The sequence below is a fragment of the Phyllobates terribilis genome, unplaced genomic scaffold (assembly GCF_046119375.1).
Source record: "Phyllobates terribilis strain yellow unplaced genomic scaffold, ASM4611937v1 Scaffold_2__4_contigs__length_985480577, whole genome shotgun sequence".
In the NCBI taxonomy this organism is placed as follows: domain Eukaryota; kingdom Metazoa; phylum Chordata; class Amphibia; order Anura; family Dendrobatidae; genus Phyllobates; species Phyllobates terribilis.
Genome location: NW_027362762.1, coordinates 202,154,075 through 202,171,444, shown reverse-complemented (window position 1 = coordinate 202,171,444; position 17,370 = coordinate 202,154,075). Strand labels below are relative to the sequence as shown.

The 17,370-nt window shown below is 42.9% G+C and overlaps 1 protein-coding gene across 1 annotated transcript; it reads left to right on the top strand.

Annotated features, from left to right (window-relative positions):
• Positions 1 to 2,512: 2,512 nt before the first annotated feature.
• On the top strand, positions 2,513 to 16,431 carry SPMIP11 (sperm microtubule inner protein 11). The gene is made up of 4 exons (XM_073663804.1): positions 2,513 to 2,649; positions 5,234 to 5,341; positions 6,437 to 6,581; positions 16,134 to 16,431. The coding sequence occupies exons 1-4, from the start codon at positions 2,571 to 2,573 to the stop codon at positions 16,180 to 16,182; spliced, it is 381 nt and encodes a 126-aa protein (XP_073519905.1). The 5' UTR covers positions 2,513 to 2,570; the 3' UTR covers positions 16,183 to 16,431.
• Positions 16,432 to 17,370: the final 939 nt, after the last annotated feature.

Sequence of the window (17,370 nt, the reverse complement as noted above, 5' to 3'; positions counted from 1 at the left end):
CCATAAAAATTTACCGTATTTTTCGGACTATAAGATGCATTTTTTTCCTCCAAAATTTTGGAGGAAAGTGGGGGGTGCGTCTTATAGTCCGAATGTATATGGACTATATATGGTGGCTATGGGTGGTGTGGGGGAGCGGCAGTGGAGGTGGAGCGGGCACAGGAGGCAGGAGCCGCCTGCTGTAGCCAACACTGTGCCCGCTACTAAAAAATATGAATATTCAGTGCTCCCCACACCCATTGGTGTGGGGAGCACGGAATATTCATTTTTCTTAATAGCGCTCACACTGTACCGCAGCGCGGCTCCTGCTGCGGTCTGAGTGCCCGCTATTAAAGTTTATGAATATCGACTACAACCCATGGGAGTGGGTTGTAGAGAATATTCATGGACTTTAAGCTGACAGGTCAGCGGTCGCTTGACCATCACATGACTAAATGACGTCAGCGCAGGTCCTTTCAGAACACCGCGGGATGCCGAGGACAGAGCACGCCACCGGAGAAGGAGACCGGGGGATGCCGGAGAGGTAAGTATAATGTTTTTCTTTATTTTTTACATTTTATTCTTTTTTTTACTAATGGTACCCGGGTCTGGAGGAGAGTCTCCTCTTCTCCAGACCCAGGTACCATACGCGCATTGAACATGTACATGTATGCATGCGGATGTTATGAGGTTCAATGCAAGTTAATGGCGGCGATTTCATCGCGGTTGTGCACAAGAAATGGTAGTGCTGCGGATTTTTCCGCAATGATAATCCGCAGCAGAAATTTGCACAGCACATGCGGATTATCATTGGGAAACATGCCAGACAACTTGACATGCGTTTTTAATGCGTTTTCGCAGCGGAAATGCATTAAATCCGTATCATGGGCACACAGCCTAAGTGTTTCTAGATAAACTATTCTACAGGCAGCAATAGACAGTGCTACAGAGAGGCTATAAAAGGCACACAGTGCAAGATTTTTCATGAAGTCCAATAGCAAAAATTATATTTTTCTTTTGCCTAAAATACTTGCATTTAGGTAAAAAAAATGCCCTAACATCAGAACCACCAGACGCTTGGCATGCACGCAGTGTAAACAGGGCCTAACAGGAAACAATGTGGCCAAACACAAACATGGGACACACTGTACGTATATAGCAAAAGGTCAATAATTGGTCAGTATTGTGTGGGCACATCTAAAATCTCTTTAACCCCTTAATGCCCCCACGACACATAAATTCGTCATGGAGCAGGGGACAAGGTGTATACAGCGTTCTCAGGAGCTCAGCCCATGTCACATGCCGGATAAATTAGATAACAGCATCTATGTCAAAGAGCTCCGCCTGTTGCCATTACCCATTTAGATGCTGCTGTCAATCTCCTTGACGTGATTGCAGTGAACTGATGAGTTTCCATACCAGCCAGGACCTGCTAAAGACCCCCGTTGCTGCCATCTCGGGCCTCCTGTGAAGTTTAGCCATAGACTGACCTTTATAGGAGACCATGATTTAGACTCTATACTGCAAAACCATTGTATTGCCGTATATAGTATAAGCGACTGGATGATCACAGGTTCAAGCACCCTAAGCGGAATAAAAAATAAAAGCAGTTTTAAAAAATGTTTAAAAAAATTACAAAAATATAAAAAATTAAATCATACCCATCCCCCAATAAAAATAAAGAAATGTAAAAAAATAAACAGATCTGCATCACCATATCTGTAAAAGCCCAATTTATCAAAATATAAAATGAATTAACCTGTATAGTATACACTGTAATGAGAAAAAAAAAATCAAACCACCAGAAATGATTTTTTTTCAGGCACCACACTTCCTTTAAAAAAATACAATGAAAAGCAATAAAAAACATTGTATCCCAAAAAGTACCAATAAAACTGTCAGCTTGCCACAAAAAACAGCCCAAACACAGCTCCATCGAAAGAAAAACTTTACGATCTCGGAAAAGGACGACAGAAACCATTTTTTTTTTTTTTTTTTTTTTTACAAACGTCTACATTTTTTCCAATACTTAATTTAAAAAATCTGTAGAAGTCTGGTATTGTGGCAACCGTACGGACCTGGAGAAACCCCAATAAACAAAATTGAATTTTTTTTCCACCATTTCGCCCACTTAGCATTTTTGTCCCTTCTTACAGTGCATTATATGGTGACATGGATGGGGTCATTCAAAACTACAACATGTAAAAAAAAAAAAAAAATAGGACAAGGAACAAGTTATGGCTCTGGGAAGAAGTGGAGGGGAAGTTGAAAAACTGAAAAAAAAAATCGCACGGGCATTAAAAGGGTTAATGATATATACATGTATTTTTTATTATTTATTTATTTAATGTTAAAAAATACATTGTCCACGTGATAATGACACACATTACTGCTTCACGGGGGAGTCAATACACTGTTCCTGCGGGTCAGGTAGTGCCCCCCGGTACAGGAGTATCAGGTCTCCCCTCCACAGACCGCCGCCTCCTCACTACCAGCTCACTGCAAGGCGGTCTCCTTGGTTACGGCCGCTCTGTGTTTACACCTCCTGTGCTCACCATGGTAACCGGCGACGCTTCTTCGTTGGTCGGAGCATGGCGTTCATGGGGCTCACAGGCCTCGGCTATCAGGCTCCGCTCCGGGCCGCCCAGGTGGCGGGAAGTGACGGCGCAGGTGAGAGGCTCTCATGGCAGCAGTGAGGAGGCAGAGCGCGGTCTGTGATCATCAGACATGCAGGCGCCTCCGCTCAGCCTCACACTCCGCCATTCCCAGTCACTGTATAAGGAGCTGCCAGGAACAAGCCGAGCTTCTGGATCTGACCTTTATGTCACCCTTGTGTTGTCTCCGGGGGGTACAGCTCATTCACAGCCATGACCCCAGAGATCTGACCAACAGCGTGAGGTGGGATCAGACCTGCTGCGTTATATGCTCCTGTTCACACTGCAGTCAAGGGTAGAAGGATGCCTGAAGAGATACAGCATAGACAGCCAATCATGTACATACTTTTTATTAATTATAGCAATTTTTCTTGTTGATTATGTACAAAAACGTGGCAAATATGAAGCATGTGAATACGTTGTTATGGAAAGGCTTCGGCTGCATTATGGTGGGTGTCGGGGTGTGTGCACACAGCATCCTTTTCAGGTTTATCTGCGGCAAAAACTGCCTGAAAAAAAAACGCTCAGAAGAATGAACATATCTATTTCTGTGTCTTTTTGAGAGTTTTCCCGGCGTTTCCATTTCAGAAAACACTAGCGGTTTTCTTCACTGCTGAATGTAGGAAAAAAAATGACTGAAAAAAAAAAAAACTACCTAAAAGAGGCAAAAAAAAAAAGGACTTAGGCCATGATACCATGATGACCTTTTGGTGCAGTTTTGATGCTGTGTGTTTTTGCTGTGTCAAAAACGCAGCTTCTTAGGCTATGTTCACACTAAGCTTTTTTCATAGTTTTGTTATGCTTTATTTTATGCACATTTTCAGCTGCGTTTTACAGTACCAGCAAAGTCTATGAGATTTCAGAAATCTCCTGCACTCGCTTTGGGTTTTGTGTCATCAGTATTTTGTACTTTGTATGGTTTTTTGCATGTCACTTCTTTTCAGCGGTTTTGCATCATTTTTCACCCATTGAAAGTAATGGGCAGTCACAAAAAACCCTGAAAAAATGCAGGTATCAGGTTTTGCTGCATTTTTTTATGCCAAAACCCAATGAAGTTGGATAGGTAATTTTTTTTGTCACTGAACTTTATCAGCATGCACAAGAGACAAATGGACAGTAAAAAAAAACAAGCAAAACCTGCTTTTAGGAGGCAGAAACTTTACTGCCAAAAGATCAGGTTTTGCTGGGGAAAAAAATTGCTGAAAAAATGCCTAGTGTGAACATAGTCTTACAGTTCCAGCAAAGTGGATGGGATTTATAGAAATCTCATGTCCACTGTGGGTAAACTGACCTGCGGTGCAGGTTTCAAATCCACAACATGACAATTTCTCTTGCAGGAATGCTGAGTTTTGTGTGTGGAATTTCCCCATAGATTTGTATTAGATGTGGACAAAGGAAATGCACGTGTTTCCATGTTGGAAACTCATCAAAAACGCATGTAATCCGCACTTAAGTATAGTAATAAAGTTTTGTCAAAGAAAAAAAACAGTAAGTATCAAAAACAAAGCAGCTTTATTTAAAGCATGACACAATAACGAGACAAGAACCATAGCATCAAAATCGCAATAAAAAAGGTGCAGAAATTCTGCAACATCAAAAGGTCATCATGGGAACGTAGCCTAGAGACAAAAACGGCCAACATGCCCTGAAACGTCTTCTTCCTGAGAAACTTAGTGGGTTTGCTCGAGTATAAGGCCACGTGCACACAGTCAGTATTTGGTCAGTATTTTACATCAGTATTTGTAAGCCAAAACCTGGAGTGGGTGATAAATGCAGAAGTGACGGTTTTGGCTTACAAATACTGATGGAAAATACTGAACAAATACTGACTGTGTGCACGTGGCCTGAAAGATGCTGCGTGCACACACCCTTAAAGGATCTGTCATTTGGATCCAGCCCTCATTTTGGGTAGTAAAAAAAAAAACGCTTTTTACATTATTATGGCCCCATCTGAATGTGCCCTTGTGTGCACCTCTTAATGCAGTGCCATCCTCAGTACAAAACTGCACGGTGTGAACAACGACCTGTGGAGACCATCAGTCAGTCTTTATCTTGCTGTATTGGGAACATTTTACCTGCACCCATCGCTCAGGGCTATGTCTCAATATCAGATACACATGTCAAAGGCCATGTTCACAAGCTGCGTTTTTGTTCAGGTTTTTCTTATCTGCAGGCAAAACCTGCTCTCTTGATAGTAAAGAAGCTGCTTACAAAAAGCAGGTTTTGGTGCTTATTACATGTGTCATTTGTCTACAGTACATGTCTAATAAAGTTAATTTTATTCACCAAAAAAGCAGCGTTACGTTTTTTTGCAGCATTTTTCCACTTGCTCGTCACTTTCTATGGTGAAAAAATGCTGAAAGATGCTTCAAAAAAGCAGCAGTCACTAAAAAAAGCAAGTGTGTGCATGAGACCTCTGAAATCACTTAGCTTTGGCTTGTAGTGTAAAAGCAGCTTTTAATTTGCATTACAAAATGCAGCAAAAAAAAAAGCCGCAGAAAAAAGGGACCGTGTGAACATATCCTTACAGGACACTGTTACCCTGCACATCTAGACTTTTTACAGTTGCTGTTATTAATAACTCACTATTGATTTTGTAGGAGAAAATGTGAAAAACGGAAACAAGCTGCCTTCTCTTGTTCCCACTTCTCCATACATAAGTTATGGGAAGTATCGGGATACAGTAAGACGTCACCAACACCTAAGAAGTAAGTGCTGATACTCACAAGCCAGAGAATTGTTAGTGAATGTCCATGTATGGGGGCTGATGGACGCCCCCCGCATCCACATAGCTGGGATCAGACAAGCGTACAGGTTTATGATGGGTGGGGATTTGTGACTCCCAGATTTCTTTAGCATCGCTGACCTGCAGAGAAATAAAAGATTGGGCATATTGAATTTTAACATGTGCCAATGTACCATGGACAGCAGCTATTGTCACAAGCACCATTGTCTGTCACAGGCCTATTTTTCATGGCTGCATCATAGACTACTTTCTAAAATGAAATTCCAACCTTGAGGCTGTCATACCGGCATTACCCTGCAGAGGGCGTGTGGAGCCAGCGGTGTTAAAGCCCTGTCTTCTGTAATCTCTGAGAACGGAAAGGAAACTAGAGACCGTCTTAAGGGTCAGTTCTAGAAAGCCTTATTGTGATTGTGTGCACTGTGTCGCTCTCTGGGGTATTATCCCCCAGTATAATATATAATGTGTATTATAGCTCTTATTGTAGTCCTAGCATTTCTTTTATGTGTCTGAGCACAGCTGTTAGTGCACATATGTTTGTAGTGCGGCCCGGAGACTTGCCAGCACTACCAGAAGTCTGCGATGTCTTCCCTTTCTCTTGGGAACCAGATGTGCCAGAGAAGTTGGAAAGAATTGTGTGACTTCTGAGTTGTATAGTGGCAGAGTCCGGCGGCCATACACTTCTATGTATGCCTCCGATTACATACAGAGAATATTATTCCTGCTCTGCGTTTTGTGACCAAGATCACGGCATATAGTTAATAATTGCTCAATTATTGCAAGGGTCTCATAGTAATCATCAGAATCCGATGGTGGACATATAAGCACTTAGATGCATGACGCCTGTCTGCTGTCATAGGCCAAAGTGAATGTCTTCTACTCTCTTGTATGCATCCCGCAGTCTTTGTAAGGTCAGGAGTGCATAAATTACGTAGGACCAGAGGCAGGTTGTTGATTCAGCTCCGACCCTTGCTAGTTTGTCTCACTATCACTACTTTACTGGTTGTTATCGTTTGTAAAGAAAACTTAGTTTTCTTTTTTTTTTTTGTTTTTTTTACAGTCCCAAAACAAACTCAGAAAATCCCTGTGACCACAGGCCAGCAGTACGGCTGGTGGCTGCCTCAAGACCCCAAGGAGAAACCCGAAAATATGTATCCTTGGATCCAGTGCACCCGATACCCCATGATCAACAGTCCTATGACGAGGTGAGGCAGACAAGGCGGCACATGAGGGAAAGGTCTGTAAGCTGAATAACTAGAGATGCAGAATGTCACTTGCAAGAAAACATTTATTTTTTATTTAAATAAGAACACAAGCCTAGGAGCAGAATATTCCAAGACATGTTTTAGCGATTTTGCTCATATTAGGGCATATTATGTGTTTTGCCACCACAATATATTTTGCAGCCTTATTGTGACACTAAGGTCTGTATATAATGCTCTTCTAGAAATATGTGTTTCAGTAGGTGATAAACATCTGATCACTGGGATCCCACAGACCTTGAGAACTGGGGTCCATTTTCCTATTCCTCCTCACGGGTTGCATCTGAGTGGAGCAGTACGGTCAGACGTGACTGCGTCTGTGACTGATAGACATAGATAAGAGCCATCCTCTGCTGCCCTTAAGAACAGATACCTCTTTAGTGATTCAAGTGTAAAACACTGATTTTCAGCTTCTGCCCTTTCTTAAGTTTTTGAAAAGCTCATTTTTATAAGATCATGCTTGTAGTCTTTCCTAATAGAGAATTGCTTCGTCCTAGACAAAATACTCCTTTGATGAGCATAAGATCCTTAAAGGGGTTGTCCGGCCTTAGGCTACAATTGTCACTCTATATGACTGCAGACTTGTGAATCCTCACATTGCGTGCTGCGAGGATTCTGCGATGCCGGGAGCTGCGGGCGCGTGGCCACAAGTATGTGATTTGCATACAAGCAGTCTCCCGTGCTGACTAGATGCAAGTGTATTGAGCAAGGACGGATACAGTTTAGTCTGAATTTGGCCAGAAGTATGCAAATTGCATAATTGAGGTCATTTGCCCGCCCGCTCTTGGCGTCGGCAGCGGAGAATCCAGACAGTGCGCAGTGTCCACAATGTGAGGATTCACAAGTCTGCAGTCACATAGAGTAACTACAGACTTGTAGCCTAAGGCCGGACAACCTCTTTAACAGGAATGAGATCGCCTTCTAGAAGGGTCATGAATTCTAGTCATTATATTTTTGTATCTGCATACTATCAGCCTGAAATGTCAGGTTGTGGCTACATTCCCACATTTATGTGAGTGTTACCGTCTGAGAGAAACGGACCCGTTTTTTCTCAGGTGTCATCTTATTCTCATCTTTGTTGCTTCTGTTTTTTTTCTTCCCAGAAGCAGGTAGACTGTCTGAACATTCAACATCCATTGACTCAACAATGTATTGGTCAAAAAACTATGAAACTTGGATGGAAAACTGAAGTACACAGTATGTCTTCAGTGTGTCACCCACCTTTCATGGATCTCCATAAACTTTAATGGCCAAGTTTGACCCGCAAAATGGATGAGAATAGGAAACGCTCTGAGTGTCACGGACCGAAGACAAGGATCTGTTTTTAAAGGGAATCTGTCACCAGGTTTTGCTATGTAATACGAGAGCAGCATGATGTAGGAACCGAAACCCTGATTCCAGTGATGGATGACTTAGTTTACTGGGTGCAGCAGTTGTGATAAAATTCCTGTTTTCTCTGCTGTAAATGTAGCAGTTTTCTGAATGCTGAGCTCTGTATAACCCCGCCCACACCACTGATTAGCTGCTTTCTGTCAGTGTACAGTATATACACAAAGCTGCTAATCAGTGATGTGGGCGGGGTTATACAGAGCAGTAGACTAGAAAGTCTTGTAGTGATAATCTCCTGCTGATAAAACACTGATTTTATTGAAACAGCAGCACACAGCCCAGTTGTCACGGGTGTGTCAGAGGTGACAGTCGTTCTGCAGTGGGTTGCAGGAGATCTCTACGTCTTTACGACCGAGTGGCTACTTCTCTCTTGCTAATTAGCTCTCTGGCCTGGGTATATATATACCTGGTGTGTCTGAGAGGGAGTCGCCGGCTATATCCATTTCTACTTGTGAAGCTTTGCAGAAGCAGTACTTCGTCCTCTCTGGAGCTTGAGGCTCTGTGCTTATTTAAAGTTCATCTAAAGCTAAGCCGTTTTCCCCCTGATTTGTCCACCCTTGTTGTCTATAGAGTTTAGTGGAGGTTGACTAGTGCTCATCTCCTTCCATCCCTATCCGTAGCCATACGCCAGGGAGAGTAGGGCGAGGCATGCGTGCGGCGATTGCTGAGGAGGCAATATAGGGGCGATTGTTGAGACACGATGACGCTAGACCAGACTAGGAGGTCTCCACTTCCCCCCTTTCCCTAGTGTCTGGGCTCCCTTTCCCTTTTCCCTCTGTGTTACACTAAGTCTTCCCCACACCTGGCATGACATTATAGCCAGCCGAGCATGTTTTGAAAGGGGGGTGGTAAGGGAACTGACATTTTTTTTTTCTTTGTGTGTTTTTGGGTGTGCACCTTTTTTTTTTTACTTTCTCCCTTTGGTATGGGTTCAGTTGCAGAGCTTGTAGAGCAGTTACACTGTGTCTCTCTGGAGGTGAATGACCTCCGTTGTGAGGTTCAGCAGCGGCATCAGCGGTTACAGGTCGCCAGTATGGGAGTCTCTGCAGGTAGGCCTGTCCAGCCTGAACACAAGGTTGCCCTTCCGGACAGGTTTTCAGGAGGTAGGGACAAGTTTTTTGTGTTTAAGGAGGCAGGCAAATTGTATTTTAAACATGAGGAGCAACGGGTTTGTATTGTGATCTCTCTATTGCCGAGAGATCCTCAGTCATGGGCGTTTTCATTACCGCAGGACTCTGTTTGTCTCCAATCTGTGGAAGGGTTTTTCGGAGCTCTGGCTCACATCTATGATGACCCTGACCGAGTCGCCTTGGCTGAGTCTAGGCTACGTCGCCTTCAGCAGGGGATTCGGTCAGTGGAAACATACAGTTCGGAATTCCGTAGATGGGCAACAGATTCCATATGGAATGACTCAGCCCTTAGAAGTTCTTTTTGTGAGGGGCTTACTGAAAGGTTGGAAGATGACTTGGCTGTATATGAAACTCCTCAGTCCTTGGAGGCTGTCATGTCTTTGGCCATACGTCTTGATAGACGCCTTTGGGATCAACGGGTGCGACCACCGTCTTCGGGGCCTTCTTGCCAGGGTTGTGTACCTCTGCCAGCGGAGCGGTCTGGGGGTGAACCAGTACTGGGGGAGGGGGAGGAACCCATGCAATTAGGGGGTGTCTCTACATCATATATCTCCCCAGAGATTCGCAAGAAAAAAGCCATTTGGTTTTTTTTGTGGGAAAAAGGGACACTTTGTTGGGACCTGTCCTTCAATTCCTAAACAAAAGGAGACTCGATTAACTCTCGGTGGTCTGGAGTTGGATAAACAAGGGGTGCATTTGTGGCCAAATTGCAGTTCCGCTTTGTCCTGACAGCAGAGGTGGTGCTAGAACGCAGAACCGAAAAAAATTCTGTGTTTGTTGACAGTGGAGCCAGAGTCAGCATGGCTGATGCTGAGTTTGTGAAAACTCATGGTCTTGCTTGCTGTGCTTTAGCTGAACCTATTTCTATCTTTGCCATTGACTCGGCGCCACTAGCACAGAAAGCATTTACTCAGATTGTACATAATGTAAAAGTGAGGGTGGGGTCAGTTCATTGTGAAATCATCACTTGCTATGTTCTGGATAATCTTCCTACTCAGATTGTCTTGGGTATACCTTGGCTTGTTAAACATAATCCGTTGGTGGATTGGCAAACCGGGGAGATTATTGAATGGGGAGATTACTGCCATGAGAACTGTCTAGATATTTCCATTACTACTGTCTCTACGGAAATATTACCTGCTTTTCTGTCTGGTTTTGAGGCCATTTTTTCTGAAAAGGGGTGTTCCGTCTGGCGTAGTGTGACGTCAGTCTGGTGGCGGGGTGTGTATCTACCGCAAGAAGCGGGATTCTGCGGGGCCCCCCTAGTACCGTTTCTTCACAGGGAGCCTACAATCTGGTTAGAATCAGAGAAGGAGACGAATGGAAGACAGTGTTCAATACCCCAGAAGGACATTTCGAGAGTCTGGTTATGCCTTTTGGTTTGACCAATGCACCTGCGGTATTCCAGCATTTCATAAATTATATTTTCCATCATTTGGTGGGGAGGTTTGTGGTGTTCTATCTGGACGATATTTTGATTTATTCACCTGATTTTGAGACTCATCGGGGGCATGTTAAGCAGATACTCCAGATATTAAAGGATAACAAACTTTATGCCAAACTAGAAAAATGTGTTTTCGCTGTTCAGGAGGTGCAGTTTTTGGGGTACTTGTCATTTTCGGATGGATCCGGAGAAGATCCGTGCAGTTCTTGACTGGGAATGTCCCGAGAACCTGAAGGCTCTACAACGTCTTCTGGGCTTTACTAATTTTTACAAGAAATTCACCCAAAATTACTCTGTTATAGTGAAATCCCTTACTGACATGACTAAGAAGGGGTCTGATTTTTCCAAATGGTCGGATTCTTCCCTCCAGGCTTTTTCTTCCTTAAAGAATCATTTTGCCACTGCACCTATACTCAGTCAACCCGATGTTTCCCAACCCTTTATTGTGGAGGTCGATGGTTCGGATGTCGGGGTTGGGGCTGTGTTGTCTCAGGGCTCGTTCCCTGGTAAATGGCGTCCATGCGCCTTCTCTTCTTAAAAATTGTCTTTGGCTGAGAGAAATTATGACGTGGGTAATAGGGAACTTTTGGCGATCAAATTGGCGTTCGAGGAATGGCGACATTGGTTGAAGGGGGCTGTCCATCCTATTACTGTTATTACTGACCATAAGAACCTGTCTTATCTCCAGTCAGCTAAACCCTAGGCAAGCCAGATGGTCCCTGTTTTTACTAGGTTCAATCTTGTTGTCACTTTTCGTCCAGGGGTCAAAAATGTCAAGGCTGATGCTTTGTCCCAGAGCTTCCCTGGTGGTGGTGACCATGAGAACGCTTTCCCCGATATTACAGAAAGGGGTAGTCATTTCGGCTCTTTATCCTGAACTGGAGAGTGAGGTGTTGGAGGCTCGGGGGGGGGGGGGAATGCCCCTGCCTCCTGCCCTTCAGGAAAGTTATTTCTACCATCTGATCTGTGCCGCAAAGTAATCAAGGAACATCATAACTCTGTGCTTGCTGGGCATCCAGGTGGTAAGGCAACCACGGACCCCCTCTCTCGTCGTTTTTGGTGGCCGGGGTTGCATCAGGATGTGATTGAACATTTAGCTGCTTGTAGTATTTGCGCGCGTTTTAAGGTTTCATATACCCGTCCGTCTGGTACTCTTCTTCCGCAACTTATCCCTAGTAGGCCATGTACACACTTGTCCATGGATTTTATTACTGACCTATCGGTTTCTGCAGGCAAAACGGTGGTTTTGGTTTTAGTAGATAGGATCAATAAAATGATTCACTTCGTCGCATTACCTGCACTTCCCAATACCAAGACACTTGCTCAGGTGTTTATAAATGAGATTGTGAAGCTTCACGGGTTTCCTCCGATGTGGTGTCTGATTGGGGGACCCAGTTTGTTTCCAAGTTCTGGAAGGACTTCTGTTCTCGACTGGGGTGCAGCTGTCCTTTTCCTCTGCCTTCCACCGTCAGTCGAATGGTCAGACCGAGCGTGTCAGTCAGAACTTGGAGACATACCTCAGGTGTTTAGTCTCCGAAAATCAGGAGGATTGGGCATCCTACTTACCGCTGGCAGAATTTGCAATCAATACTCATCGTCGAGATGGTTTGGGGTGAGTTGGACCGCAGAGTGAAGGCAAAAGGGCCAACATGTGCTAAGCATCTCTGGGAACTCCTTCAAGATTGTTGGAAGACCATTTACGGTGACTACCTCTTGAAGCTTATCAAGAGAATGCCAAGAGTGTGCAAAGCAATCATCAAAGCAAAAGGTGGCTACTTTGAAGAACCTAGAATGTAAGACATATTTTCAGTTGTTTCACACTTTTTTGTTAAGTATATAATTCCACGTGTGTTAATTCATAGTTTTGATGCCTTCAGTGTGAATGTACAATTTTCATACTCATGAAAATACAGAAAAATCTTTAAATGAGAAGGTGTGTCCAAACTTTTGGTCTGTACTGTATATTTTTACTTATTTTAGTTCCTTTAGGGAAATTGAACCTGCCATCGTTTGATTGCTTGTACTATACACCACAATACTGTGGTATTGCAGTATACCTTGAAATAGAGGTTCTCCTACGATGCTAGGCCTCTGTCGGAGCTTCACAGGAGGACCAAGATGGCAGGTACATGGGTCTTCAGCAGGACCCCGGTTTGCAGCAGTTGCTATAAGGTCTGTATGAATATTGTTAGGACATGGACAAATATGACCACTTATCTAGCATATATACATACCAGGGCTGTGGAGTCGGAGTCGCTATAAAATGGACCGACTCAGAGTCCTAAAATATATAATAAATAGGGTACAGTTGTTCAATGCAGTTTGTGGGGAATATTTTTTTCATAAGAATTTGGGAAAGTTCTGAAATGTCCTATAAATGTCTGTCCTATTCCTGATCTAAGGGTCTAGACTTTTAGCTGAGATGAATACATGAGCCATGTATGAGGGAGTCGGGATCGTGGAGTCGGAGTCGTGGAAATTGAGGAGTCGGAGGTTTGGCTTACCGACTCCACAGCCCTGATACATACAGCAGTTTTCTGCAAGACACCATATTGGATGGCTCATTGTTATTTTTCGTTTTTTTTTGTTGTTTTTTGAGACATTCCTAAATATTTGACCTTACAAATCCTGACACATTTATGGTAATTAAAAATTAAGAAAAAAATAAAGAAAAGCAGGTGTTGATAATGAATACGGAGTAACATAGCATCGTATGTGTAAACCTTAATTTGTTACAGTGGATTTGCTACATCCTGCTGCTAATAAGCAGCTTCAGTGCAATTATCCCCGTCCATGCTGGCCATGTACTGGTTAACGCTGCCTGCCTACACCCTTGCAGAATATGTATTCATTAAGGGCTGTCCACTCTGTTTCAGCTCTGCCACTGATCTGACGCCCAGAACTCTGAATAATTCATTCCCAGTGAACTATATTCATGAATTATAAAACAACTCTGTTGGTTATTGCCATGTGTGGGGACCAGTGAATATCACTCAAATGCAATGGTTTCCACCAATAAACCTCGGCTCCAAGCTAATGAGCAGAAGACACAAAGTCCTGAGTGTATTTTATTGTGAAAACCTATGCTGAGCGTAGAAAAAGCTGCATATTTGATGGGGGTTTTAGTGATCTTCCACCCACCTCCGGTGATCTCCCCCCACCTCCGGTGATCTCCTGCTGTGGTTAGCCAATCAGTCCCTGCCCTCTCCCTGTAAGAACTTTTGGTGTCAGGTCATTTGCTTACAGATTTGCTGACAGATCACACAGCTCATTGATGGGGGTTCAATTAGGTGACATGTTTTAAGTAATAAGTATTGTCCAAAGTGGGTAACCCCTTAAATTAGACATTTTAAAGGGATTGTCCACTACTCGGGACAACCCTTCTCAATCCTTGTGTTTTTCTCTTTTTTAAAATAACTTCTATTCACTGCTGGTGTCAGTGCCTTTCCAGCAGTTTCAGCAATGTCTCTCACTTCATCCAGATGTAAGCAATTTGTCCAAAGGCAGGGAGAGTGAAGCAGTCGCTGATTGACCACAGGGTTCGCGTGACATCACACTGGTACACAATCGCCGGGCGAGACAGTGCCGACACCGCTGGGACGGCATCGGAGGTGACTACAGGTGTCATTTTAAAAGGGTGAAACATACGGATTGAGAATGGTTTGTCCCTAGTAGTGGACAACCCCTTTAACTACCTAAAATAAGTATTGGGCTCAACAGTGTGGCCAAAGACCATGCCAACCTACAGAGAAGAGCGAGCGCACAACTTTGTAGCCAACACTTTAGTGTGACTGCAAACTCCAACGCTCGTTCGCCCCTGTAGGATGGTGGGTTATTGGCTGCCCCCAAGGACACTGCCCCAACGGGACAAAGACTATTTACTGATTATGGTTACTTCATTTATATGGGACATACTCTATAAAAGGAATTTTAAGTGGTTTTATGTTCGTAATGGTTCGGTTATCTTGGTCTGCCAGATCCTGGGAACCCACTGATATAAGTCTATCTGCCTTATTACGGACCACAATGCACAGACTAGCCCGCGGGTCTGCTGACCAAAACTTGACAGGACGGCGTCATATATGCCTGAGAGGTTGTTGATTTTGGATCAGAAGACCCGTGATCCGTCCATGAATCATGGACCATGACAAACGCATGTGCAAATTTGGCATTAGATAGCACTCACATTGTGTTAGTGTACCCACTCAGAACTCGGATGAGGACTTCTGCCTCAATACCCAAAAAACGCTGACACTACATAAAACTTTGGACTCTGAGCTTCTTTCTAGCGGGACATAATAAGGTATTCTGCTACACTTATGTATCAGTCTAATTAGACAGATGTCTGAATACTGTTTTTTGTGTATTCAGAAGCTCCCTATTTGAGTGCTAATCATGCAGCAAAACATCCAGGATTAGAAAACATGGTATGTGTTTCCCCTCCAGAAACAGTATCAGTCTTCTTTACTTGAATGGTGATCAGCTGTAATACCGGACACAGCCGATTATTAAATTTCTAGCATGGATAATGCTGTAGGTCTTTGTTAGACACAGGAGGGCTGAAGTGTATGGAACTATGGGAAGGAACAAAAATGTAAATTATCCTAACAATAAAATAATGAGCTTCTTCTCGATAGACTTCTAGTTTTCAGGATCTTTTCTCTGAGCCGTAGATTCACCATTGTTCATGTTGTAAGAATGTTAGTAATCTGATCACGTTACTAGTAGGTCCTAATCATATACATCCGACCCGAGTAGGAATTGTATACAAGTGCATGTGGAATGAACATGATGAAATATTTTTACAACTGTATTGTACTTTTCTTGATTACGGGTCTCATTGCCCAAACTATCACTATCATACAGCGATTGCTGCTGTTAATTCGGGTTTTAAGACTTGCAGCCGGCCTGGAAGTTGTGGCTGTGACAGAATACAGGCGCAATATGGTGGTGTGAACAATTCTCTAAACTTGATGTAACTGGAAATGAACGTCAGAGAGACTATTAATTGATTGGGTAAATGGTGCAGCTGCATATCCACAACCCCATCACCACCTGTTTTAACTACCAATTTTGCCCCCATTGACGAATAAGAGACCAATAATTTTTGCACGTTTGTGCCCAAATCTAGAGAACATGTGTGTCAGTATGTGCATATATGGGGGTCCGCGTAGGTGGGGATATCGGAGACTAGCACACAATACTAAAGGCACTTTGGGGTTAATAAGTTAATGAGAAAAATGTACATATTGCATGATATTCCAGTTTTAAAGCTGCATTCGTGCTTTTGCTCAGATGAATATGGGGAGGGGAGGCTGTACTTTGCAATTTTTAAATGTTAGTGTAAAAAAAAAATTCTAGGAAAGGGTAATGTAAGAATTGGTGGTCTGTAGATATCAGAAGACGGGGCACAGAGAAAGTATACCGAGTGCTACGCCTCTAACCTCATCAATGGTGGCTTGATAGCAAAGCTCTTACACTAAAGTAATGTAGGACAAATGTGTGAACTCATCTTATTTTATCTTTTTGCAGGTTTGTGGATCAAATGGCAGTAACTAATAAAGAATTCCACTTGTTCTGAGCACCCGTGTGATTTATGGTCGACTGATACCCAATACTTCCATAATCATATGTCTACAGCGCCATCTGATCTAAATGATGCAAAAGCTTAGTGATCTACAGATAGCAAACATCTACTGCATATACAGAGAGTACGGTATATTTTTAATCATCAGTATACATGACACAGACACTGACTTGAATCATGCTGTATACCATGGGTAGTAGACCTCATAGTAGTATTTTGATTATTAATAAAGCCTTTATAAAATATTTTTGTCAGAGTGATTGTATGGTAATGGACTGTGTAGGGTATTACAGCTCAGTTTTGTTCATTTAAATGTGGCTGAAGTGTAATACTAGACATAACCTGGGGACAAGGGTCTGGTTTATGGAGAACTAAATGATTTTTACAAATCCTGAACAAATAGTTCAAATCTCTTGTTGTAATACATTGAATATCATTCAAATAAGAGATATTGATTATGAGGACCACACGATAGATTTGCCCAATCTACTCCTAAATATCACCCATAATCACACTGAATGTACAGTCTTAATATGTACTGAGCCTATAGCACTAATGTAAAGAAGTAAGAAATATTTTGGTGCTATACACAGGCCAGTATTTACCAGTAGAAGGTCCAGTGCCTAGGGCAGCAGGTTGCAGGGGGTAGCGCCTGGATCAAGATTTTAAAAAAATATACTATATACAGTAGTGTTCAAAATAATAGCAGTCCAATATGACTAACCTGATTAATCACTGTTTTTAGTATAAATTATATCACCACATGTAAAACAATTTACCAGTTGGTGCAGTAGATTCTAAGAAAACCAACAGACTCCGCATTCATGATCTGCAGGTTTTTGAGTCTGTGTATTTAAATAACTATTAGAAAGGGGGTGTGCTCAAAATAATAGCAGTGTGGAGTTCAGTTAGTGAGGTCAATCATTTTGTGAAGAAACAGGTGTGAATCAGGTGGCCCTTATTTAAGGGTGAAGCCAGTACATGTTGTACATGCATTTCTCTTTGAAAGCCTGAGAAATATGAGTCGTTTGAGACATTGTTCAGAAGAACAGCGTACTGTGATTAAAAAGTTGATTGGAGAGGGTAAAACGTATAAAGAAGTGCAGACAATGATAGGCTGTTCAGCTAAAATGATCTCCAATACTTTAAAATGGAAAGCAAAACCAGAGAGACGTGGAAGAA

Bases quoted from the DNA above. Each gene is read 5' to 3' on its own strand.
- SPMIP11 (XM_073663804.1), top strand. From the start codon at position 2,571: ATGGCGTTCATGGGGCTCACAGGCCTCGGCTATCAGGCTCCGCTCCGG. The intron at 5,342-6,436 runs GTAAGTGCTGAT...TTTTTTTTACAG, and splicing joins ACGTCACCAACACCTAAGAA to TCCCAAAACAAACTCAGAAA. The intron at 6,582-16,133 runs GTGAGGCAGACA...ATCTTTTTGCAG, and splicing joins ATCAACAGTCCTATGACGAG to GTTTGTGGATCAAATGGCAG.